This window comes from Chiloscyllium punctatum, chromosome 20, assembly GCF_047496795.1.
Source record: "Chiloscyllium punctatum isolate Juve2018m chromosome 20, sChiPun1.3, whole genome shotgun sequence".
Lineage (NCBI taxonomy): Eukaryota > Metazoa > Chordata > Chondrichthyes > Orectolobiformes > Hemiscylliidae > Chiloscyllium > Chiloscyllium punctatum.
In genome coordinates, this window is record NC_092758.1 from 411,104 (window position 1) to 436,295 (window position 25,192).

The 25,192-nt window shown below is 44.4% G+C and overlaps 1 protein-coding gene across 1 annotated transcript in view; it reads right to left on the reverse strand.

The window, feature by feature from the left end:
• The window catches only part of stard15 (StAR-related lipid transfer (START) domain containing 15), a 161,977-nt gene that overhangs the window by 13,111 nt on the left and 123,674 nt on the right, over positions 1–25,192 (reverse strand). Inside the window, exons 2-4 of the mRNA XM_072590236.1 lie at positions 21,404–21,551; positions 18,829–18,932; positions 17,396–17,513 (exon numbers count right to left, since the gene is read on the reverse strand). Coding sequence (XP_072446337.1) covers positions 17,396–17,513; positions 18,829–18,932; positions 21,404–21,551 — 370 coding nt within the window. The remainder of the gene's footprint in view (positions 1–17,395; positions 17,514–18,828; positions 18,933–21,403; positions 21,552–25,192) is intronic.

Here is a 25,192-nt window from a genome sequence, read left to right on the forward strand (position 1 = left end):
TAATCATCCAAAACCATTTTGCTGCTGGCAATGAATTTGATTTCTGCTGGAAAAATAAAACTTTAAGGTTCAAAGAGAAAAGATATGGGTTGAAAAATGTTCTCCCCATATTCTGATTTAGCTGTAACCATAGATTAGCATCTCACAGCAGGACAGTAAATGAAGAGGAAAGATAAACTCATTCTTTGCTGGCATTCTCCACTCAGTTGGACCATGACCTCATTACGGCACCTCACCCTCCTTCAAAATAGAGCTGCAGTCACTCTGTGACATTTTTGACCCTGGCACTGTACAGGGTCATGCAATTTTCCCAAACCCAATGTACTTATTATTGGTAAATTGTAAGGAAAGAAAAGTGGTTACCCTGATTGTCATGACTGGTACCTTATTACATCTGCCTCCTCTGCAGGGTTGTTGGAGGCATTTTGCTGCCACTAATCCTCCTTTATCTAAGCTGTCTCCAAGTCTTAACTATTGACCAATGGTAAAGGATAGACCACTGGTGAGTCAAAATCAAAGAGATACTTATCTCAGTTAGTATGGTGACTTATTGCTTGATAGGAACAATCACAACTCATACAATCAGGCAGGTATAATTACTAAGACTTCTGTAGGGAGCGATACAGAATATATCTGCTCCCTATGAAGGCTGAAGTCACTGATGTGACATCATCAAATAGGGTGAGCTCAATATAACATGAAAATGAGCTCCTTCAGAACCATAACCCTTTCACAATCTTGGAACATCCTAATTGCTTTGCAAGCCAAGGAGTAGAGTTTTTTAAAAGTGTCATCTCTGCTGAAGGAAAAGGAGCAGACAATTGTACACAGCCAAGATCCAGGAATATTAATATGATAATGATCAGATCATCTATTCTTTGGTGATATCGAAATAAGGAAAAGTATTGACCAGGACACTAAGGATAACCTATTTGCTCTGGTCACCTGTTCATCCTGCTTTTGATGATGCATATACCAGATAGCCTGCTTATGAATGTCTGGCTGAGCTTCAGTTCCTAATGCATTTAGTTCTGCAGCAAGATTGATAGAGCTGCAAAGAGGAGGGTAGGTTTTGTTTGATTGACATTTTATTCCCTTGTCTTATGGTATATATTCTTTGTAGTTTTCCAACACATATGTATTTATCTACTCAACATTAAGAGGCTAAAGTGATCAAAAGCTTCTATTGATATTATGAAAGGCTGTGAATAAATGACAGTTTTATGAGAGGGTTAATGTAATTAAAAATGAATGGTAAAGTTTTCTTTTATAGAACATAGAAACGTACAGCACAGAACAGGCCCTTAGGCCCACGATGTTGTGCTGAGACTTAATCGTAATGTAAAATATAGTAACTTAACCTACACACCCCTCAACTCACTGCTATCCATGTGCACGTCCAGCAGTCGCTTAAATGTCCCCAATGACTTCGCTTCCACCACGTCAGCTGGCAACACATTCCATGCTTTCACAACTCTCTGCATAAAGAACCCACCTCTGATGTCTCCTTTATACCTTCCTCCTAATATCTGCAAACTATGACTTCTCCCATACTAGTCAATCCTGCCCTGGGGAAAAGTCTCTGGCTATTGACTCTATCTATTCCTCTCATTATTTTGCACACCTCGATCAGGTCTCCTCTCTTCCTCCTTCTCTCCAGAGAGAAAAGTCCGAGCTTATTCAGCCTTTCTTCATAAGGCAAGCCCTCCAGTCCAGGCAGCATCCTGGTAAACCTTCTTTGCACCCTCTCCAAAGCTTCTGTATCTTTCCTATAGTAGGGCGATCAGAGCTGGACACAGTATTCCAAGTGTGGTCTCACCAGGGACTTGTAGAGCTGCAGCAAAACCTCGCGACTCTTAAACTTGATCCCCCTGTTAATGAAAGCCAAAACACCATATGCTTTCCTAGCAACCCTATCCACTTGAATGGTAACTTTGAGGGATCTATGTACTTGCACCCCAGATCCCTCTACTCCTCCACACTGCTAAGAATCCTGTCTTTAATCCTATATTCGGTATTCGAGTTTAACCTTCCAAAATGCATCACTTCGCATTTATCCAGGTTGAACTCTATCTGTCATTTCTCAGCCCAGCTCTGCATCCTGTCTAAGTCACGCTGCAGCCTGCAGTAGCCCTCTATACTATCGACAACACCTCCAACCTTTGTATCATCTCAAATTTACTAACCCACCCCAAACCTCCTCATCCAAGTCATTTATAAAAACTACAAAGAGCAGAAGCCCAAGAGCCTCAACTTGTCAAAGTTTGGGAGAAGATTTGTAGCTCGGGTGCTCGTTGTTGTGGTTCTGTTTGCTGAGCTGGGAATTTGTGTTGCAACTGTTTCGTCCCCTGTCTCGGTGACATCGTCAGTGCTTGGGAACCGCCTGTGAAGTGCTGGAGGAAACATCACAGAAGCGCTTCACAGGAGGCTCCCAAGCACTGAGGATGTCACCTAGACAGGGGACGAAATGTTTGCAACACAAATTCCCAGCTCGGCGACAGAACCACAACCTCAATTTGTCAATTCAGGTGCAGGATTCTCCTGTTTAGTGACTCCTTCTGAGGATTGGTGAACCACTGCTAATGGAATGGGCCCCTTTCCATCACAACTTTGCAGATTTGAAATGTTTCGACTTGTAATCAGCTATCAAGGCCCACGGTGCTATAAATGGCTGCTTCCAATAGCCACCATCTCACATCGGCCAAAATTGCAAAAGGAAGAGAAACTCCTGGAAACAGATCCAACATGACACTTATAGATCTCACCTACCTCCAACCTGATACTGATGGGGCAGGAACATCAAGCCTCAGTACAAAGACTAGCAGCTTTGCAGAATCTCTCAGCAAAAAGACCCGACTTTACACAGCCAACATCAATATACTGACATAACCTAGCTTCATCCAGAGTTCCATCACCTACACTCTGTGAGTCTGTGAAAGTGAGCAAGGATTTGGCAATGTTAATGAAAGCATCTGAAAAGGCAGCACTGGCTGGAAATACAGCCTGCTCTTTCATTCCAGACAAAGCACTGGAGATCAACAATGTCAAAGTTATGGAAAAGTTCAGTTGGTCTGGCAGTATCACCCACACCTCCCCCCTCAACTCCATTCAAGGCCCCAAAGGAGCCTTCCACATCCATCAAAGTTTCACCTGCACTTCCACCAATGTCATCTATTGTATCTGTTGCTCCCGATGTGGTCTCCTCTACATTGGGGAGACTGGGCGCCTCCTAGCAGAGCGCTTTAGGGAACATCTCCGAGACACCCGCACCAATCAACCAAACCGCCCCGTGGCCGAACATTTCAACTCCCCCTTCCACTCTGCCGCGGACATGCAGGTCCTGGGTCTCCTCCATCGCCACTCCCTCATCACCCAACACCTGGAGGAAGAACGCCTCATCTTCCACCTCGGAACACTTCAACCCCAAGGCATCAATGTGGACTTCAACAGTTTCCTCATTTCCTCTACCCCCACTTACCCCAGTTCCAATCTTCCAGCTCAGCACCATCATGACCTGACCTACCTGCCAATCTTCATTCCCACCTATCCACTCCACCCTTCTCAGTCCTATCACCTTTATCCCCACCTCCATTCACCTATTGCACTCTTAACTACCTTCTCTCCAGCCACACTCCCCTCCCATTTACCTCTCCACCTCAGAGGCTCGCAGCCTCATTCCTGATGAAGAGCTCCTGCCCGAAATGTCGATTTTCCAGCTCCTTGGATGCTGCCTGACCTGTTGTGTTTTGCTAGCATCACTCTAATCTTGACTCTGATCTCCAGCATCTGCAGTACCCACTTTCACCCTGAAGGTAAAAAGGAAAGCTCCAGGATATCGGGGATCATTCCAATGAACCTCCTCTGAACTGCCTCCAATAAACTGCAACCAAAACTGCCCATAGTACACCAGATATTGTCTCTCCAGTACCTTTTACAGTTGCAGTGAGACTTCCCAACTTTTATACTCCAATCGTCCTGAAATAAAGGAGAGTATTCCATTAGCTGTTCCTGATTACCTGCTGCATCTGAGTGATAACTGTCTGTGTTTCATAAGCAAATTCCCCAAATCCCTTGTGTTGCAGCTTTCTGCAGTTTTTCTCCAAATAACATTCTGTTCTTTTGTTTTCCCTTCCAAAATGAACAACTTTGCACTTTTCCACATAAGCCTCATATTTCCCATATCTACTGGTTCACCTCTAACCACCCTGGTTGAGACATTCTCAAAAAACTGTGATGAACTGTCAGCAAGGACAAGTTGGACCGAAGGGTCTGTTGCTGTCTTGTACACCTCTATGATTCTAACTAGTTAAACACAATTTCTCTTTAATGAAGCCATGTGGATCTTGCTTGATCAGACGATGATTTTCCTAATGTTCTGCTCTTGCATGCTTAATAATAGATTCCAACACTTTTCCACTGATGGAAGTTAGGCTAATCAGCCTATACCTACCTGCTATTCCCCTCCCTCCTTTTTTTTAATGGGCTGTTCTTCAGACTGAAAGGATCAAAGGGTTTGGAGAGAAAGCAGGAACAGGGGACTGAATGATGGTGAGCGATGATTGTAGTGAGTGGTGGAGCAGGCTGAAAGGACTGAATGACTGACTCCTGCCCATGTCTTCTATGTTTCTATGACTAACTTTGTATTTTTTGATAGAATGCTCCATCTGTCAGATTTTTGCCCAATCATTTATTCCATCTGTATCTGTTTACATCTTGTGACATTAACTTCACAACATACTTCCTGACCAAGGTTTGTGTCATCTGTAAGTTTAGTGACCAGGTCTTTTCCTCCCCTCAGCTAATACATTGACGCAAATTGAAAAACATTGAGGTGTCAGCACAGACACCTGACAAACCCCACTCATCACATGTTGCCATCAGAAAAAAAAACACTTATCCATACTCGCTGGCTGTACACTCTGCCAATCAACCAATCATCTATCGGTATCCCCCTATAGTATGAGCTATTACTTTTATGTGGAACCTTGTCAAATGCGTTCTTGAAATCAATTACTGTTCAAGACTGATGTAGTTGGCTCCTACGTTATTAAGGATGGGATATTTGAGAGGAAGACTCCTCCAAAGAATTGTTTAATTGTTCCTCGCCATATTTGCCTTTATTTGCTGAGGAATTGGATTTGACAAGATTCCACATAAAAGTAATTTATGGATTTGAAGAATGTATTTGACAAGGTTCCACATAAAAGTAATAGCTGATGCTATATGGGGCAGCATGGTGGCTCAGTGGTTAGCACTGCAGCCTCACAGCGCCAGGGATCCAGGCTCGATCCCAGCCTTGGGTTACTGTCTGTGAGGAGTTTGCACGTTCTTCCTGTGTCTGTGTGGGTTTCCTTTAGTTGCTCTGATTTCGTCCTACAATCCAAATTTATGCAGGTTATGTGAATTGGCTGCGCTACATTGCCCAGAGATGTGTAGGTTAGGTGCATTAGTTAGGGAAAATTTAGGGGAATGGGGCTGGGTGGGTTAGTCTTCGGAAGGTCGGTGTGGCCTTGTTGGGCTGAAGGCCCTATTTCCACACTGTAGGAATTTAATTCTGGTCTAATGGACTGGGAGTTCTGCCAACCTTTACAGTGATGCCCACTCAGAGGGAATAAATTTAACAAGTGACTGAAACTGTGGACCAGATCCCCATGGTGGTCCAGACCTCTTAGAGAAAGATGGGTGGACTTTATTTCAAAAAGAACAAGGCGATTGGCCAGATATTTCTATGCTGCATATTTCACAAAATTATATCTAATATATTTCAAAGTTTCACCAGAGCTTCAATTTCTTCAGCCCTTAAAAGCATTTGAGGTTGTTGGTTATCTCGCTGAGCAGCTGAGTTATTGATACCATGCAGGGTAACATCATCAGGGCAAATTCCGTGAGGCGCTGTTGTTCTGTCCCGCTTGGTTTTTGTGTGTGTCTGGTCTGTTGTGGTGAGTGTCACTTCTGGGTCTTCTCTGCAGCAGTTTATACACTGGATCTACCTCTGTGTTTGTTGATGGCCTTTTTGGTAGAAAACTAGGCCTCCAAGAACTCTTTGGGGTATCTCCGGTTGGCTTGTCCTAGAATGGTTGTTTTGTCATAATTGAATTGATGTCCCTCTTGTTCTGCGTGTACGGAGATGAGGGAGAATGGATCATGCCATTTAGTAGCCAGTTGGTGTTTGTGAATTCAGATGGCTAGATTTCTACCTGTTTGTCCAATGTCGTGCTTGATGCAGTTATTGCAAGGGATTTTGAATGCCATATTGGTCCTAAATGCTGTGGTTTGGGGTCCTAAGTCCTGGTAAATAGTTGGTGTCATGTGGCTGTTGGTTGGTGTGCTCCCATAAGACCTAGTGGTCATAACAGCCTGGTTGTTAATTCTGATATGTTCTTCACACAGGGTAAGGTGGCCAGTGTATTGGTAGGTACAGTGTCTTCTTGGCATTGTTTGTTGAACAGCATCGGCAGACGAAGCTGATGGGATATCCGTTGTTAGCAAAGATTTTTTGTAAGTATTACTCCTTTTCCTCGTGTAGTGCTGGTGTGTTGCAGTGTGTCACGGCTCTTTTGAATTGTGCCCTGACATAGCTGCGTTTGTGGACATTGAAATTGTAATTGCTATTGTAGTTAAGGATCTGGTCTGTGTGTGGGTTTCCTGTATACTTTGGTTGAAAATCCCCTGTTAGTTATCTGTTCCACCTAGACATCTCAGAATCTAAATGCTTTTAGAAACTGTTAGCAGGGAGACAATTGTTTTCAGCTCAATTAAACAGTCGAGAGTGTGGTGCTGTAAAAGCACAGTAGGTCAGGCAGCATCCAAGGAGCTTCAATAGGAAAAAGGGCTTATGCCCGAAACGTCAGTTTTCCTGCTCCTCGGATGCTGCCTGACCTGCTGTGCTTTTCCAGTGCCACACTCTTGACTCTCATCTCCAGCATTTGAAGTCCACACTTTCTCTTCAATCAATTAAACACTTTGACTAATTCCATGTTATTCTGAACTCAAGTGAAAGCTTTGTAAGCCTGTAAGTTCAACATCAGCAGTCCCACTAGCTCCATCAAGTGGTTATACAAATGAGAATTTCTGATGGACCTGAGGCAAATGACAGAGAGTGGAAGCCACTATCCCTCACAGATGCACCATGGGACAGGAATCCAGGGACCTGGCTGTCAAACTGTGATATATTTAGAAAGATGCAAGAGCATTTTATGACAGTGGGAAGTCAAATATGTTTTCAAGGTGAAATTAACAAATTTGAAGAGGTATTTAGCAGATACTGGGTGTAGGTTTTAAAATTGAGGATGGAGGGAGGGGGTTAAAATGTTTGGAAAACCTGAAACCAACTCAAAACTGCCTTGAACGCTATCTGCTTTAATAGGATTAGTTTGTGGGTCAGGTAGATGACTGGTGCGTGAATGAGCCATTAACTATGTTAACAATATATAATTACAGAATATATACTATATATATATAAAATTACAGAATTGTTACATTGTTATATTGCAGAAGGAGGCCATTCAGCCCATTGTGCCTGCATAGGAACTGAAAATTAGTATTATGACTCAGTGCTTTTTTCCGATATTCCCCATATTTTTCCCCATATTCCTGTTCATTGTTTCTATACAAATAACTATCTAATACACTCCTGAATGCTTCAGTTAAACTTGTCTCCACCACATTTCCAGGCAGTGCATCCCAGACTCTAAGTACGCATTGAATAAAAATCTTTGCAAATCACTTTAAATCTGTGCTCTCTTCTTTCCAATGATTTTATAATTGGGAACAGTTTCTCCCTTTCTGCTATATCCAGCTCACACATGGTTTTGAAAACTTATATGCGTTTCTGCACTGCAGATATTCACCAAACTGCATCTTCCTGACGAACAATTCCATCTGATACACTCCTGCAAGTTCCCCTCATCATTCAAACTTGGAAATATATCACTCTTGCTTCATTGCATCAAATTTCCTGAAATTCCCTCCCAAACGGCATTGTGAGTCAACCTAATAGATTGCAGCGATTCAAGAAGGCTGTTCCCCATCACCATCTCAAAGGCAACTAGGGATGGGCAATAAAATGCTGGCCAGCCAGCGACATCTATGTCCCATCAGTGAATATAGAAAAAACAGATCTCGTCTCACCTTTTTGCTTTTCAAGGAGAACAGTCTCAACATCTTGTGTGATTTTTAACTTTGTACGCCCCAGTCCAACACCGGCATCTCCAAATCAATCTCAACATCTTCACTCTATCCTCATCTCTGAAATTTCACATTTTTGGAACCACTCCTGTAACTCATTTCTGTACTCTCTCACATCTTTTCTAAAATGTGGTGCACACAACTATACAAAATACTCTAGCTGAGGTTAAAATATAAAGTCAAAATCCTGTAACTCTTTTTAATCACACGGTGGATGCAATAAAGGAATTATTCAGGGGAACTGGGAAAGGCAGATAATTTAAGCAGATATTTTCCCATCAAATTGGCAAATGCAGTATAATGTGGAAAAATGTGATGTAGTTCATTTCAGAGGGAGAACAAAAACAAGAATATTATTTCAATGGAGAAATACTGCAGAAAGCGGCATCATGTAGCAGGTGGAGTTTGGTATGCGCAAGTGTGAGATTATCCATTCCAGATTGAAAAAGGATAAATCAGGGTATTTGTTTTAGAGAGCACAAAGTTCAACAAAATTTGAGGGTTCAGATATAGCTCTTTAAAATGCCACAAACAGATGCAGAAAATAGTCAAGAAAGCTCATGGAATGATGGCCTTCAGATCTAAAGCTCTGGATATAAGGATACAGATGTTATACAAAACCCAGGTTAGAGCCCACTTGGAGTACTATCAACAGATCTGGACACCACACCTTAGGAAGAATATTTTCAGTCTGGAAAGTGTTCAAAGCAGGTTTGTAAGGATGACACCTGGACTTCAGAGGCTATGTTATGATATGAGACATATTAGGCCCCATTCTGTAGAATTTAGAATTTTAATGGGGGATCTAATCAAGGTTTTCAGGATATTAACAAGGAAAGACAATGTATATAAAGATAAAATCTTTCCACTGGTTGAAGATTCTGGAAACAAGAGACATAGTCTAAGAATTAGTAAATATTAGGGGTGTGGAATGGCCTGCCTGCAACTGTAGTAGCCTCGCCCACATTAAGGGCAATTAAATGGGCACTGGACATACATATGGATAATAATGGAACGGTGTAGGTTAGATGGGCATCAGATTAATTTCACAGGACGGCACAACATCAAAGACTAAAAGGTCTGTACTGCACTGTAATGTTCAGGAGGCCATTCAGGAGAGATGTTAGAGTCATAATCATAGAGCCATAGACACGCACAACACAGAAACAGACCCTTTGGTTCAACTCGTCCATGCCGATCAGATATCTCAACCTAATCTAGTCCCATTTGCCAGCACCCGGCCTATATCCCTCCAAACTCTTCCTATTCATTTACCCATACAGGTATCCAAATGGCTAGTTCTCCCTATGTTCCATGAGGTATAACCTTGCTAACCAGTTTCCCATGAGGCACCTTGTCGAACTGAAGTCCACATAGATCATGTCCACCGCTCCACCCTCATCAATCCTCTTTGCTACTTTTTCAAAAAACTCAATCAAGTTCGCGAGACATGATATCCCTTTCACCAAGCCATGTTGACTATCCCTAATTGTACCAGCCTCCACCACATCTTCTGGCAGCTCATTTCATACACGCACCACCCTCTGCGTGAAAAACTTGACCCTTAGGTCCCTTTTATATCTTTACTTTCCCACCCTAAATCTATGCCCTCCAGTTCTGGACTCCCCCACCCCAGGGAAAAGGCTTTGTCTATTTATCCTATCCATTCCCCTCATGATTCTATAAACCTCTATGAGGTCACCCCTGTCATACACTGCAGGGCTGGGACCACCACACTGGGGAAAAACCCACTACATCAGGGTACCACACCACAGGGCTGAGACCACCACACCAGAAAAGACCACTATTCAGGACCACTGGAAGTCACCCCTTCACTGGATCAGGACAGAGTCTCAGCTGAAGCTGTTAAGATGAAGGTAAGATGAATTTAGATATTAAGTATACTAATTGGAAACATTCAAAACAGGGAACATAAAGAAAAACTGTAAAAACGAACAGAGTGGGTGAGCTACGGGCTCCTGAGTTGACAAGCCCACACACTGCCCTGCTACTCCGCTGCTGCCATCCTGACATTATTTTTAATCAAAAAGAAGTGATTATCAATGATCATAATTTTTTTAAAAAGGTGGTAGAGATAAACCAGGGAATTACAGACTGATGGGTCTCACCTCAGTGATAGGAAACCTATTGGAGAAAATTCTGAAGTACAGAATTAATCTCCACTTGGAGAGGTAAGGCTTGATCAGGAATAGTCAGCATGGCTTTGTCAGAGGAAGGGCATGCATAACAAATCTGGCTGAACCTTTCATGAAGGTGACCAAGTGTATCAATGAGGGTAGTGCAGTTGATGTAGTTTATATTGATTTAAGCAACGCCTTTGACATGGTAGATTAATAAATAAGATACAGGCTCATGGGATCCAGAGAAATTTAACAAGTTTGATCCAAAATCACCTTAGTGGCAAGAGACAGAGGGTGGTGGTAAAATGTTGCTTTGTGACTGGAGACCAGGATCCATTCTTGTTTATGATAGATACAACTGATGTAGATGAGGATGTGCGGGAGAAGATAAGATAGGCCAAGTGTATGGCAATGATGAAGAATGATTTAGGTGACAGGAAGATTAGGGTTGGTCAGATGGGCATATCAGTGGCAGATGGAATTTAACCCTGATAAATGTCAGGTAATGCACTTTGACAGAGGAACAAAACAAGGGAGTACTTAATGAATGGCAGGATGTTAAGAAGTTCAGAGGAACAAAGGGATCTTGGGTGTTTATCAACAGATCCCTGAAGGTGGCAAGACAGGCTACTTGTGAAAATGCATATGGGAAAGGTCTGGATGGGATGCTCTTCAGAGGGTCAGTGTGAACTTGTTCGGCTGAATGGCCAGTTCCCCCAATGTGGGGATTCTATTCTCTTCTAGGTGTAGATGATTATGAGGGGTATGGACATGCAATTGTCTCCTGAGTGTGGGGCTCAGCTGCTCATGGTTCAGGCAGCAGGTTCTGCTGAACTCACATGACTACATTATTGTCATAGAGATGTACAGCGCAGAAACAGAGCCTTCGGTCGAACTCAGCTATGCCGACCAGATATCCCAACCTAATCTAGTCCCATTTGCCAGCACTCGGCCCATATCCCTCCAAACCTTTCCTATTCATATACCCATCCAGATGCCTTTCAAATGTTGTAATTGTACCAGCCTCCACCACTTCTTCTGGCAGCTCATTCCATAAACACACCACTCTCTGCGTGAAAACGTTGCCCCTTAGGTCCCTTTTATATCTTTACTCTCTCACCCAAAATCTATGCCCTCCAGTTCCGGACTGCCCCATCCCAGGGAAAAGACTTTGTCTATTTATCCTATCCATGCCCCTCATGATTCTATAAACCTCTATGAGGTCACTCCTCAGCCTTCGACGCTCCAGGGAAAACAGCCCCAGTCTGTTCAGCCTCTCCCTATAGCTCAAACCCTCTAACCCTGGCAACATCCTTGTAAATCTTTTCTGAACCCTTTCAAGTTTCACAACATCCTTCCGATAGGAAGGAGACCAGAATTCCATGCAATATTTCAAAAGTGGCCTAACCAACATCCTGTACATCCACAACATGACCTCTCAACTCCTATATTCAATGCTCTGACCAATAAACGAAAGCATACCAAACGCCTTCTTCACTATCCTATCTACATATGACTCAATTTTCAAGGGGCTTTGAACCTGCACTCCAAGGTCTCTTTGTTCAGCAGCACTCCCAAGGGCCAGAACATTAAGTGTATAAGTCCTGTTAAGATTTTCTTTCCCAAAATACAACACCTTGCACTTATCTAAACTCCATCTGCCACTCCTCAGCCCATTGGCCCATCTGATCAAGATCCTATTGTACTCTGAGGTAACCTTCTTCACTGTCCACTACACTTCCAATTTTGGTGTCATCTGCAAACTTACTAACGATACCTCGAGCAGTCTTTAGCAAATAGAATAAAGGAGAACCCTAAAGCTTTCTATAGGTATATGAGGAATAAAAGGATGATTAGGGTAGGAATAGGGCCAATCAAAGACAGAAGTAGAAAGTTGAGTGTGGACCCTGTGGTGATCGGAGAGGTGCTAAATGAACATTTCTCATCGGTTTGCACTCAGGAAAAGGAGAATATTGTAGAGAAGAAGAATGAGGTATGAGATATTAGACTAGAAGGGATCGAGGTTAGTTATGAACAGGTGTTATCAATTCTAGAATGAGTGAAAGTAGACAAGTCACCTGGGCCGGATGGGATTATCCAAAGATTCTCTGAGAAGCTAGGGAGAAGATAACAGAGCCTTTGGCTTTGATATTTGAGTCATCATTGTCTATAGACTTGGTACCAGAGGACTGGAGGATTGCAAATGTTGTGCCCTTGTTCAAGAAGGCAGTAGAGTTGACTCATATAATTATAGACCAGTGAGCCTTACTTCTGTTGTAGGAAAAGTTTTGGAAAGGATTATAAGATATAAGATTTATAATCATCTAGCAGGGAAATGACTTTGTCTATTTATCCTATCCATGCCCCTCATGATTCTATAAACCTCTATGAGGTCACTCCTCAGCCTTCGACGCTCCAGGGAAAACAGCCCCAGTCTGTTCAGCCTCTCCCTCTAGCTCAAACCCTCTAACCCTGGCAACATCTTTGTAAATCTTTTCTGAAGCCTTTCAAGTTTCACAACATCTTTCCGATAGGAAGGAGACCAGATTTGCATGCAATATTTCAAAAGTGGCCTAACCAATGGCCTGTACATCCACAACATGACCTCCCAACTCCTGTACTCAATACTCTGACCAATAACGAAAAGCATAACAAGTGCCTTCTTCACTGTCCTATTCACCTGCAACTCTACTTTCAGGGAGCTATGAAACTGCACTCCAAAGCCTCTTTGTTCAGCAACACTCCCTCGGACCTTATCATTAGGTGTATAAGTCTTGGTAAGATTTACCTTGCTAAAATGTAGCACCTCGCATTTATCTAAATTAAACTCCATCTGCCACTCCTCAGCCCATTGGCCCATCTGATCAAGATCCTGTTTTAATTCGAGGTAACCTTCGCTGTCCACTACACCTCCAATTTTGGTGTCATCTGCAAACTTACAAACTATACCTCTTATGCTCACAGCCAAATCATTTATATAAATGATGAAAAATAGTGGACCCAGCACCAATCCTTTTGGCACTCCATTGGCCACAGGCCTCCAGTCTGAAAAACAACTCTCCACCACCGCCCTCTGTCTTCTACCTTCGAGCCTGTTATTAGATTAGATTACTTACAGCGTGGAAACAGGCCCTTCGGCCCAACAAGTCCACACCGACCCGTCGAAGCGCACCCATCTACACCCATTCCCCTACACCTAACACTACGGGCAATTTAGCATGGCCAATTCACCTAACCTGCACATTTTTGGACTGTGGGAGGAAACCGGAGCACCCGGAGGAAACCCACGCAGAAATGGGGAGAATGTGCAAACTCCACACAGTCAGTCGACTGAGACGGGAATTGAACTCGGGTCTCTGGCGCTGTGAGGCAGCAGTGCTAACCACTGTGCCACCGTGCCACCCTAATGTAATGTAATATGTACCTAAATGGCTAGGTTCTCCCTATATTCCATGAGGTATAACCTTGCTAACCAGTCTCCCATGAGGAACCTTGACGAACTGAAGTCCATATAGATCACGTCCAACACTCCACCCTCATCAATCCTCTTTGCTACTTCTTCAAAAAACTCAATCAAGTTTGTGAGACATGATATCCCACGCACAAAGTCATGTTCGACTATCCCTAATCAGTCCTGGCCTTTCCAAATACGTGTAAACCTGTCCTTCAGGATTCCCTCCAACAACTAGTGGGCGGCACGGTGGCACACTGGTTAGCACTGCTGCCTCACAGCGCCTGAGACCCGGGTTCAATTCCCGCCTCAGGCGACTGACTGTGTGGAGTTTGCACGTTCTCCCCGTGTCTGCGTGGGTTTCCTCCGGGTGCTCCGGTTTCCTCCTACAGTCCAAAGATGTGCAGGCCAGGTGAATTGGCCATTCTAAATTGCCCATAGTGTTAGGTAAGGGGTAGATCTAGATGTAGATGTAGGGGTATGGGTGGGTTACGCTTTGGCGGGGCAGTGTGGACTTGTTGGGCCGAAGGGCCTGTTTCCACACTGTAAGTAATCTAATCTAATCTAAAAAAAACTTGCCCACCAGGACATCAGGCTCACCGGTCTATAGTTCCCTGGCTTGTCCTTCCTACCTTTCTTAAACAGAGGCACCACATTAGCCAACCTCCAGTCTTCTGGCACCTCACCTGTGACTATCGATGATACAAATATAACTTGTATTAGAATTTGAATTCAATAGTAATCTGGAAACACAAGTTTAATGACTGTAAACCATTGCTAGTTGTCAGGAAAAAGCCATTTGGTTCATTAAATGGTCTTTAGGGTCTTTTTACAAGAGGCCCAGCAATCACTTTCCCAGCTTCTCACAGAGTTCTAGGATACATCTGACCAGGTCCTGGGGATTTATCCACCTTTATGCATTTCAAGACATCTAGCACTTCCTCCTCTGTAATATGGACATTTTTCAAGGTGTCACCATCTATTTCCCTACACTCTATACCTTCTATATCCTTTTCCACAGTAAATACTGATGCAAAAAACTTGTTTAGTATCTCCCCCATTTTCTGCAGCTCCACACAAAGGCCACCTTGTTGATCTTTGAGGGGCCCTATTTTCTCCCTAGTTACCCTTTTGTCCTTAATGTATTTGTAAGAACTCTTTGAATTCACCTTACTTCTATTTGCCAAAGCTATCTCGTGTCTCCTTTTTTCCCTCCTGATTTCCCTCTTAAGTATACTTCTACTGTCTTTGTACTCTTCTAAGGATTAACTCGATCTATCCTGTCTATACCTGACATATACTTCCTTCTTTTTATTAAACAAACCCTTTTGTCATCCAGCATTCCCTATACCCACTAGCCTTTCCTTTCACCCTAACAGGAATATACTTTCTCTGAATTCTCATTATCTTCTTTCTGAAGGCTTCCCATTTTCCAGCCGTCCCTTTACCTGCAAACATCTGCCCCCAATCAGCTTTTGAAAGTTCTTGCCTAATACCATCAAAATTGGCCTTTCTCCAATTTAGAACTTCAACTTTTAGATCTGCTCTATCCTTTTCCATCACTCAAGGATGCCTACTTTGAAGAAGTTCTCCTCCTCTCTCTACAAGATCTCAGTGAGTCTCTCTCTCACTGTAACCCCCACGTCATTTCCTCTGCCCTGAAGCTCTTCAACCATGTACTGAAACAGACTTGCTACCACAGCCACAGTTGCTTCCTCAGTGCCTGCCTCCACAACCAACTGATCCCACATGGACTCCGGACTACAGTCAAACCAGCACAGTTCGGATCCGAACAGAACCACCAGTACAGACTACAGATTCAAAACCACCAGCAATGGTTCTCCTTCAGGATCCTCCACTCCACACTCGCAGCCATGTGCCAGCACCTAACCTCTCTATAGTCAGCCCTGCCTCAACTGAGGGCCACACTCTCTCAGAATTGTACAGGACCCCTCCTGTACTATATCCTAAGAAGAATTCATACTCTGAACAAACAGTATTTCAACACCACCTCAAACATCAAAAACTGTAAGTACAACAAACTTTTATATACCCACCTCCATAACCAGCACTCCTCAAACATTCCAGAAGGTTCCCCTGGCCTCTAGAACTGCTCAGACGCCATTAGCCATGAAGCTGGTACAGCTACCATCCCCACGATGATCGATGATGTAACTTTCACCCCCATAATGGCCGCTTCCACAGCCACTTCCGCCCCTCACGATTTCACATGCACCACACATGACATCACTTCCGGCCCTGATGTCATTGTGATGTCACACGTTCAGCGACTCCTGCAACCCCCCCACTGCCGTGTTCGCCACCAATTCTGCACCCAACAACCACATTCATCTGTATACTGACAGGACCCCCACAGATCCCACTGTCACCATCCCCGCCTCCCAGAACCCTGAGGGGAGCACCACCACTGCTCATAACTCCATCCCATTCCCCCTACCATCACGCCCACTCCAGTTACAGGCTCTGCCCCCAATTCTCAGCTCCACACCTACCCCAGGTCCTAGCTCCCAGCCCTGCCAAGTTTTCACCATCCCCCCCCCAAACTCCCCTTCACTGAGGATGAACGATCAGTCCTCAGCAAAGGCCTCACCTTTATCCCCCTCCGCCCATGCGTCAATGAATTCAATACATGCCGTGACGTCAAACACCTCTTCTGCCGCCTCCGCCTCTGAGCTTACTTTCACAATCAGGACCCCCGCCCACCTTCCGAGGACTCCTTCAAACGCCTCCAACACACTCCATCCAGCTGGATACCCCTTGATGGCCTGTTACCCACACTTGATCTCTTCATTTTCAACTGCAGCCGAGACATTAACTGCCTCAACCTGTCTACCCCCCTACCCCACTCCAACCTCTCACCCTCACAATGCGCATCCCATTTCATTCCTGATGAAGGGCTTTTGCCTGAAAAGTCGATTTTCCTGCTCCTCGGATGCTGCCTGACCTGTTGTGCTTTTGCAGCACCACTCTAATCTAGACTTTAGGGTCCTTACGTAGTCTGGCCTACACATGACTCCAGACCCACATCAATGTGGTTAACTCTTAACTGTCTTTGGACACTTAGGGATGGGCAATAAATGCTGGTCCAGCCAGTGATGCCCACATCCTATGAATGAATAAGAAGAAGCACAATGTTTCCCTCCACTGTTCACCTTTCATATTGATGATAATCATCCAATTATTTAACTCCATGGGTTCGTTTATTTGTATCAGTCAAATCTTTTATATGTTATGAATCAAACATTGCAATGAACCAATTGATTTCTTTGTATCCTGCACCCTTCTTCACCCTTCAAACCCTATGCCACTTCAATCCCAATCTTAACCCAAAAGATATGTGACACTGGAACTAATCAGAGTTTATAATCTGAAGCTAGAAGCTTTGTGTTAGGTTTGGGTATTGAGTATGTTTAAAAATTAAGTTGAGATGCTAATCAGTCATGATTGTATCAAATGCCAGTCTGGGATGGTAGGACTGAATGGTCTCCTCATGTTCTTAATGCATATTGCTAAATCTATTCACTGAACCACTGGAAGGACAAATTTCAAAATCAATTTGTGGCAGAGGATTTGAGTATTCTGTTCCTGCACTCACCTCTTGGGTCCACTTGGGTTAGATAGTACAAGGTACAACTGTTAGCTCCATTTGATTTGATGAAGTAGCCAGTCTGAAGTGAGACAGCTCGCACAATATCCTTCTTTGGGGGATATTTCTGGAAATAAAGATATAGATAGTGATAACAGTTAATAATCTCGAACTGAGAAAAGATATTTCTGTGCAGCAGTGGTTTCTCTTCCCAAAGACACAATCACTTCAATGCCTGGGTCTAATGTTTTATCACCCATAATTTATTCAATCATTTGTTTTGCATAATAAGTTGAAAATCCTGACATCAGTAACTTGCTCAATGCAAATCTCTGGGAATGTTCATTCCTGTGAGAATCGGCCGTTCAGAGTCAGTAAACCTCAAAGACAGAAATTTGACCAAATGGAGTTTATTCAGCCTGGATTTCTGGAGCCTCTTCCTCCAGTGAGATGTTTGATTGTCCTTCACCATTGATAACTGGATGTAGTAGGACTGCAGAGCTTAAATCTAATGCATTGGATGTGAGATCACTGACTGTCTATCTCTTACTGCATATGTCATTTGGTGGGCAAATAGGGTCCTGTTTGGTGGCTTCACTAGGCAGATACCTCAACCTTCGCCAGGTTGACACCTCATTGTTTTCTTAGGTATGCCTGGTGCTGATCCTGGCATGTCCTCCTGCACTCTCCATTGAACCAAGGCTTTTCCCCAGATTGATGGTAATGGTTGAGTGGGGGATATGCTGGGCCATGAGCTTGAAGGTTTTGTTAGAGCACGATTCTGCTGCTGCTGATGGCCCACATCACCGCATGGATGCCAGTCTTGAGCTGCTTGATTCTTTTGAGGTCTATTCTATTTATAACAGTGATAGTGCCATACAACACAATGGAAGCTATCCTCAATGTGAAGGAGGCAGTTTGTTCCACTAGGACAATGTGTGGTTACTCTTACTTATATCATTTTCAGCATCTATTGTTTTGATTTTGAGCCCATGAGCCTAATATTATGAGACCTCTGCCTCCTACTGTCATATTGCTTCTATTTGATGTTTATTCCTATAATATCCATCTTCCCTCAGGTTTACAGGAAAATCAGTGTCTGTGCTTTCCTGAACCCACAAGATGCCAGGATGTCTCTCTGTGGTCTGAAAGTCAAGCTCAGGTTGTGGTCTGAAGGAGCAAACACTTCAAATTCAGCCACAGTCTGGGCCACAGCCTGTAAACATTTTGTTCACACATGGAACAATAAGATGCTCAGAATATGCTGCTTTCTCCCTTTAATTGAACTATTAGCAGTGATAAAGCCTTTGTTTTGTGGAAGACCTCCACTTGAACCCTGAATTTTATATTTTGTGACATTATATGCAAGGTGTTTTCAAAAGCAAAAACACAAACCATACTTCCCATTAGACAGGAATACTTCTTCATAGAACGATACTCACTGGATGCTTCACAGAGTAGTTGATAATCATGTAGTCATTGCCAAGAGGCAGCCAAGAACGCAGAGTAACAAAGTCTCTGTTCTTCAGTGGACTTGGACATTTCCCTAACAGAAACAAGCACAGAACATTTCACTGTCAGTAAAACTGCAATAGCACCTTAAGGAGCTGTATTTACAATTACCAATTCTGGACAGGCCACTTGGTCATCATCTCTACAAGTAGAATTCTCTCAGTGCTACACCGCAGCCTGTGCTCTGTGGCCATGGATCTTCCCAAGAGAATATGATGCAGTTCTCTCTTTGAGTGAACCTGCCTCCACCACACACTCAGATACTGCATTCCAGACCCCAGTCACTTGAGTGAACCTGCCTCCTTCATGCTCTAAGGCAGTACATTCCATACCTTCACCTGATTAATGCATTCTTCATTCAAGACCTTTTCCATTCAAAGTCCATTTGCCAACCAATCAGCACTCTCTTCTCATCCAGTATAAAGATGTGTCCCTTTACTTTAGTATTTTGTGAATTGTTCTGTTGAGTGTCAGTGTTTTTTCAGCAATGCTGAAGATAGGAGACAGTTAGGGCTGCAGATGCAGGAGGTCAGAGTTAATAAATGTAAAGCTGGAAGAGCACAGCAGGTCAGACAGCATTCGAGGAGCAGGAAAGTCAATGTTTTGGGCCGAACCCCTTTGTCAGGATCCTGAATGCTCAATATAGCTTTGTTGTAAGCTTTGCATTGTACCAGTTAAAGCTCTGAACTACCCATACATTGCCACTGGCAGGTTAGCCAGCTGTATACTAGCTACCAGGAATAGGAAGCAATATTTAAATTTTGTTTTTCATTCACTCATGGGATGTGATTGTTGCTGGTTAGGCCAACATTTAATGTCCAATTCTAGTTAAGAACATAGAAATGGAAGTAGGCAATTCAGTCCCTCAAGTCTGTTCCACAATTCAATGTCCTTCAGGAGGTGGCAGTGAGCTGCAGGCCGTGTGCTGTAGGTTGACCCACAATGCCATTACGGAGAGAATTCCAAGATTTAGACCCAGTGACAGTGAAGAAACAGTGATATATTTCCTGTCAGGATAGTGAGTGGCTTGCAGGGGGTGGTGTTCCCATTCATGTTGCCCTTGTCCTTCGAGATGGAAGTTGTCATGGGTTTGGAAGATCTTAGGAGTCTTGGTGAACTTTGTAGATGGTAGCCACTGCTACTACTGAGCATCTGTAGATTCATTTAAGATGCATCTGGACGGATGCATGAGTAGGTGGGGAGCAGAGGGATCCAGATGCTTAGGAATTGGGTGACAAGTTTAGACAGTAGATTTGGATTGGCTCAGGCTTGGAAGGCTGAAGGGCTTGTTCCTGGGTTGTAATTTTGCATTGTTCTTTCTTTATTCTAATGACCACTTTGTCTTTTGCACGGCTTGTACACCATTCACACTTTTGTTTCTCTAATTCCGTCAGAAGTACAATATAAATTCTAAAGACTCATGCCAGACTGAAAAAGTTAATTCTGTTTCTCTCTCTTGGACAAATGCTGCCAGATGTACTGTACTGAGTTTCTCCAACATTCTCTGTGATGGTATCAGGTTTTCAGCATCTCCACTATTTTGCCTTAAGAACAAGGGGTGGAAGAGGGATTAGTTTTTAAGAGTAATGCTTAATCCTCTCCCACTAATCTGTCTAAGGATGAAAGTCTTCCCATGTGAGGAGTTCTTGCTGCTTTGAGTCTTTCGCTTGGGGGTGAGCTGCCTCAATAGGTGGTTCCAAACCCCCCCCTTCCCCCACCCAGCTAGGCACAAGCAGAGGTTGTGGCCCCAAACCCCCACCCCTGCTGTTTGAATGGCAAAGGCAGTTTGATGAGGTTGTAGAGTGGTCGAGTTACCTTGAGTTTTCTTGCTAACTCTTTCATTATTTGACATGAAGAAGTCATCAGCTTAAGAACTTCTTTATCTACTGTTGGTTATTATTAGTTTACTCACTGCTCCCTGAATGTGGTAGTGAATCTTTCTCCCTGCATTAACATGTGATTTCTGTGCCTGTGAACAACCTATATGACAAATTATACAGGTATGCATACAGGTCCTGACTTAATTTCTGGCTCAGTCTGGAACCAGAGTCAGAACCTATGCAATTCCAATTTGTCTTTGCAGTACTTCATGAGCTTAATTATTAAGATTCAAGGGGGATTTGACATGGGTAGATGCTGAAATGTTGATTCTCCTTGTGGGAGAATCTGGGACCAGAGAGAATAATCTCAGAGTAAAGGGTCATATATTTAAGACAGAGATGACAAGGAATTTTTTTTCTCTTACGGTAGAGAATCTGTGGAAATCTTTATCATAGAGGGCGGTTGCAGCTGGTTAGTTAAGTATATTCAAGACTGAGATAGACTGATTTTTAATCAGTAAGGGAAGCAAAGACGATGGGGGAAAGGCAGGAATGTGGAGTTGAGGATTATTAGATCAGCATGTCCTCATTGAATGGCGCAGCAGACTTGCTGGGCTGAATGGTCTACTTCTGCTGCTGTGTCTTATGGCTGTATGTTCTTAAAAGGGTCTTTGGTGTTACTTACAGGAGTAATAGCCCACATCTGCATTGACTGTCAGCCGACCGATGTCATAGGTCTCAATCATATTGGTGTCCCATTTCTTCCTGTAATGTGTGTCATGGAGCACATCATAGAGGGTGGCAGCTGAAACATCTTTGCAGTTAATCCTCATCTGAAAAAGAAATGGTGGCAGTTTAGAAGGTGTTTTGATGTGATATCCTTCCTTAAATAAGGTGACCAATACTGTACACAATACTCCAGATGTAGTCTCACTGTGTCCTGTTTAACTGAAACATAATCTCCCTTCTTTTGTATTCATTTCCCTTTTGATAAATGATAATGTTCTGTTCGCTTTTCTGGTTATTGCTGCATTTGATGATTCATGCACCAAAATACACAGTTCCCTTTGTATTGCAGAGCTCTTCAATCTCTTAACATTTAGGTAATGTGCTTCTTTTTAATTCTTCTGCCAAACTGGACAGTTCTACATTAGACCCATTTGACAGATTTTTGAAAACTCAGTTAACCTTCTTATATGACTCTGTTATCTCCTTATGTCTTCTTCACAATTCATTTGTTAACCTATCTTTGTGCCATCAACTTAACAATGAAAACGAATCTTCCAGCTCAACATGCAAACCTACATCCAGAACCAGAACTTGAGCTAAAAATCTTCTCAAAACTCATTAACAACAATTGTGTCAGTCCTGTCATCTAGAACATTTATAGAAATTAAAATTAGTTACGGTCCCAGCACTGATCCATATGACACACCATTCATTACAACTCACCAATCAGAAAATGACTCATTTCTGCAAACTTTCCCTTTCCTCTTCACCAACTCATTTTCTATTCCTGAGAATATGTTACCATTACTTACTGCAATAAACTTTGATAATTTAAAATTTATTCCTGAAGTTTGTGAATCCCTGGCACTGCCAGCATTTATTATAGATTGCTAATTGCCCAGCAGGCAGCTGAGAGTCACTGTGGGTCTGGCATCACATATAAGCCCAGGCCAGGTAAGGACAACAGTTTTCCTGCCCTACAGGATATTAATGGTTTTGGATGAGTGGTGCTGGACGAGCACAGCAGTTCAGGCAGCATCCGAGGAACAGCAAAATCGACGTTTCAGGCAAAAGCCCTTCATCAGGAATAAAGAGAGCCTGAAGCGTGGAGAGATAAGCTAGAGGAGGGTGGGGGTGGGGAGAAAGTAGCATAGAGTACAATGGGTGAGTGGGGGAGGGGGTGAAGATGATAGGTCAGGGAGGAGGGTGGAGTGGATAGGTGGAAAAGAAGATAGGCAGGTAGGGCAAGTCATGGGGACAGTGCTGAGCTGGAACTAGAGTGAGGTGGGGAAGGGGAAATGAGGAAACTGTTGAAGTCCACATTGGTGCCCTGGGGTTGAAGTGTTCCGAGGCGGAAGATGAGGGCGTTCTTCCTCCAGGCGTCTGGTGGTGAGGGAGCGGCGGTGAAGGAGGCCCAGGAACTCCATATTCTCGGCAGAGTGGGAGGGGGAGTTGAAATGTTGGGCCACAGGGCGGTGTGGTTGATTGGTGCGGGTGTCCCGGAGATGTTCCCTAAAGCGGTCTGCTAGGAGACGTTGAGTCTCCCCAGTGTATAGGAGACCACATTGGGAGCAATGGATGCAATAAATAATATTAGTGGAAGTGCAGGTAAAACTTTGATGGATGTGGAAGGCTCCTTTAGGGCCTTGGATGGAGGTGAGGGAGGAAGTGTGGGTGCAGGTTTTGCAATTCCTGCGGTGGCAGGGGAAGGTGCCAGGATGGGAGGGTGGGTTGTAGGGGGGCGTGGACCTTACCAGTTAGTCACGGAGGGAACGGTCTTTGCAGAAGGCGGAAGGGGGTGGGGAGGGAAATATATCCCTGGTGGTGGGGTCTTTTTGGAGGTGGCGGAAATGTCGGCGGATGATTTGGTTTATGCGAAGGTTGGTAGGGTGGAAGGTGAGCACCAGGGGCGTTCTGTCCTTGTTACAGTTGGAGGGGTGGGTTCTGAGGGCGGAGGTGCGGGATGTGGACGAGATGCGTTGGAGGGCATCTTTAACCACGTGGGAAGGGAAATTGCAGTCTCTAAAGAAGGAGGCCATCTGGTGTGTTCTGTGGTGGAACTGGTCCTCCTGGGAGCAGATACAGTGGAGGCGGAGGAATTGGGAATACAGGATGGCATTTTTGCAAGAGGTAGGGTGGGAAGAGGTGTAATCCAGGTAGCTGTGGGAGTCGGTGGGTTTGTAAAAAATGTCAATGTTAAGTCGGTCATCATTAATGGAGGTGGAGAGGTCCAGGAAGGGGAGGGAGGTGTCAGAGATGGTCCAGGTAAATTTAAGGTCAGGGTGGAATGTGTTGGTGAAGTTGATGAATTGCTCAACCGCCTCGCAGGAGCATGAGGTGGTGCCAATGCAGTCATCAATGTAGCGGAGGAAGAGGTGGGGAATGATGCCGGTGTAATTACGGAAAATCAACTGTTCTACGTAGTCAACAAAGGGACAGGCATAGCTGGGGCCCATACGTGTGCCCATGGCTACCCCGTTGGTCTGGAGGAAGTGGAAGGATTCGAAGGAGAAATTATTAAGGGTGAGAACCAGTTTGGCCAAACGAATGAGAGTGTCGATGGAAGGGCACTGTTGGGGACGTCGGGAGAGGAAAAAAATGGAGGGCTTGGAGGCCCTGGTAATGGCGGATGGAGGTGTCGAGGGATTGGATATCCATGGTGAAGATGAGGCGTTGGGGGCCGGGGAAAAGGAAGTCTTGGAGGAGGTGGAGGGCGTGGGTGGTGTCTCAAACGTATGTGGGGAGTTCCTGGACTAGGGGGGATAGGACAGTGTCGAGGTAGGTAGAGATGAGTTCAGTGGGGCAGGACCATGCTGAGACAATGGGTCGGCCAGGGTGGTCAGGCTTGTGGATCTTGGGAAGGAGGTAGAACCGGGCAGTGCGGGGTTCCCGGACTATGAGGTTGGAAGCTGTGGGTGGGATCTCCTGAGGTGATGAGGCTCTGTATGGTCTGGGAGATGATGGTTTGGTGATGGGGGGTGGGGTCATGGTCGAGGGGGCAGTAGGAAGAGGTGTCCTCACGTTGGCGTTTGGCTTCAGCGATGTAGAGGTCAGTGCACCAGACTACCACTGCGCCCCCCTTTATCCGTTGCCTTAATGGTGAGGTTGGGATTGGAGCAGAGGGATTGGAGGGCTGCGCGTTGTGAGGGTGAGAGGTTGGAGTGGGGGAGGGGGGACGACAGGTTGAGGCGGTTAATGTCCCGGCGGCAGTTGGAAATGAAGAGGTCGAGGGCAGGTAATAGGCCAGTGCGGGGTGTCCAGTTAGATGCAGTGTGTTGGAGGTGGGCGAAGGGGGTCCTCGGAAGGTGGGCTGGATGCCTCATCTTCCACCTCGGAACACTTCAACCCCAGGTCATCATTGTGGACTTCAACAGTTTCCCCATTTCCCCTTCCCCCACCTCACCCTAGTTCCAAATTTCCAGCTCAGCGCTGTCCCCATGACCTGTCCTACCTGCCTATCTTCTTTTCCACCCATCCATTCCACCCTCCTCTCTGACCTATCACCTTCATCCCCTCCCCCACTCACCTCTTATACTCTATGCTACTTTTTCCCCACCCCCACCCTCCTCTAGCTTATCTCTCCATGCTTCAGGCTCACTGCCTTTATTCCTGATGAAGGGCTTTTGCCTGAAACGTCGATTTCGCTGCTCGTTGGATGTTGCCTGAACTGCTGTGCTCATCCAGCACCACTAATCCAAAATCTGGTTTCCAGCATCTGCAGTCATTGTTTTTACTTAGGATATTA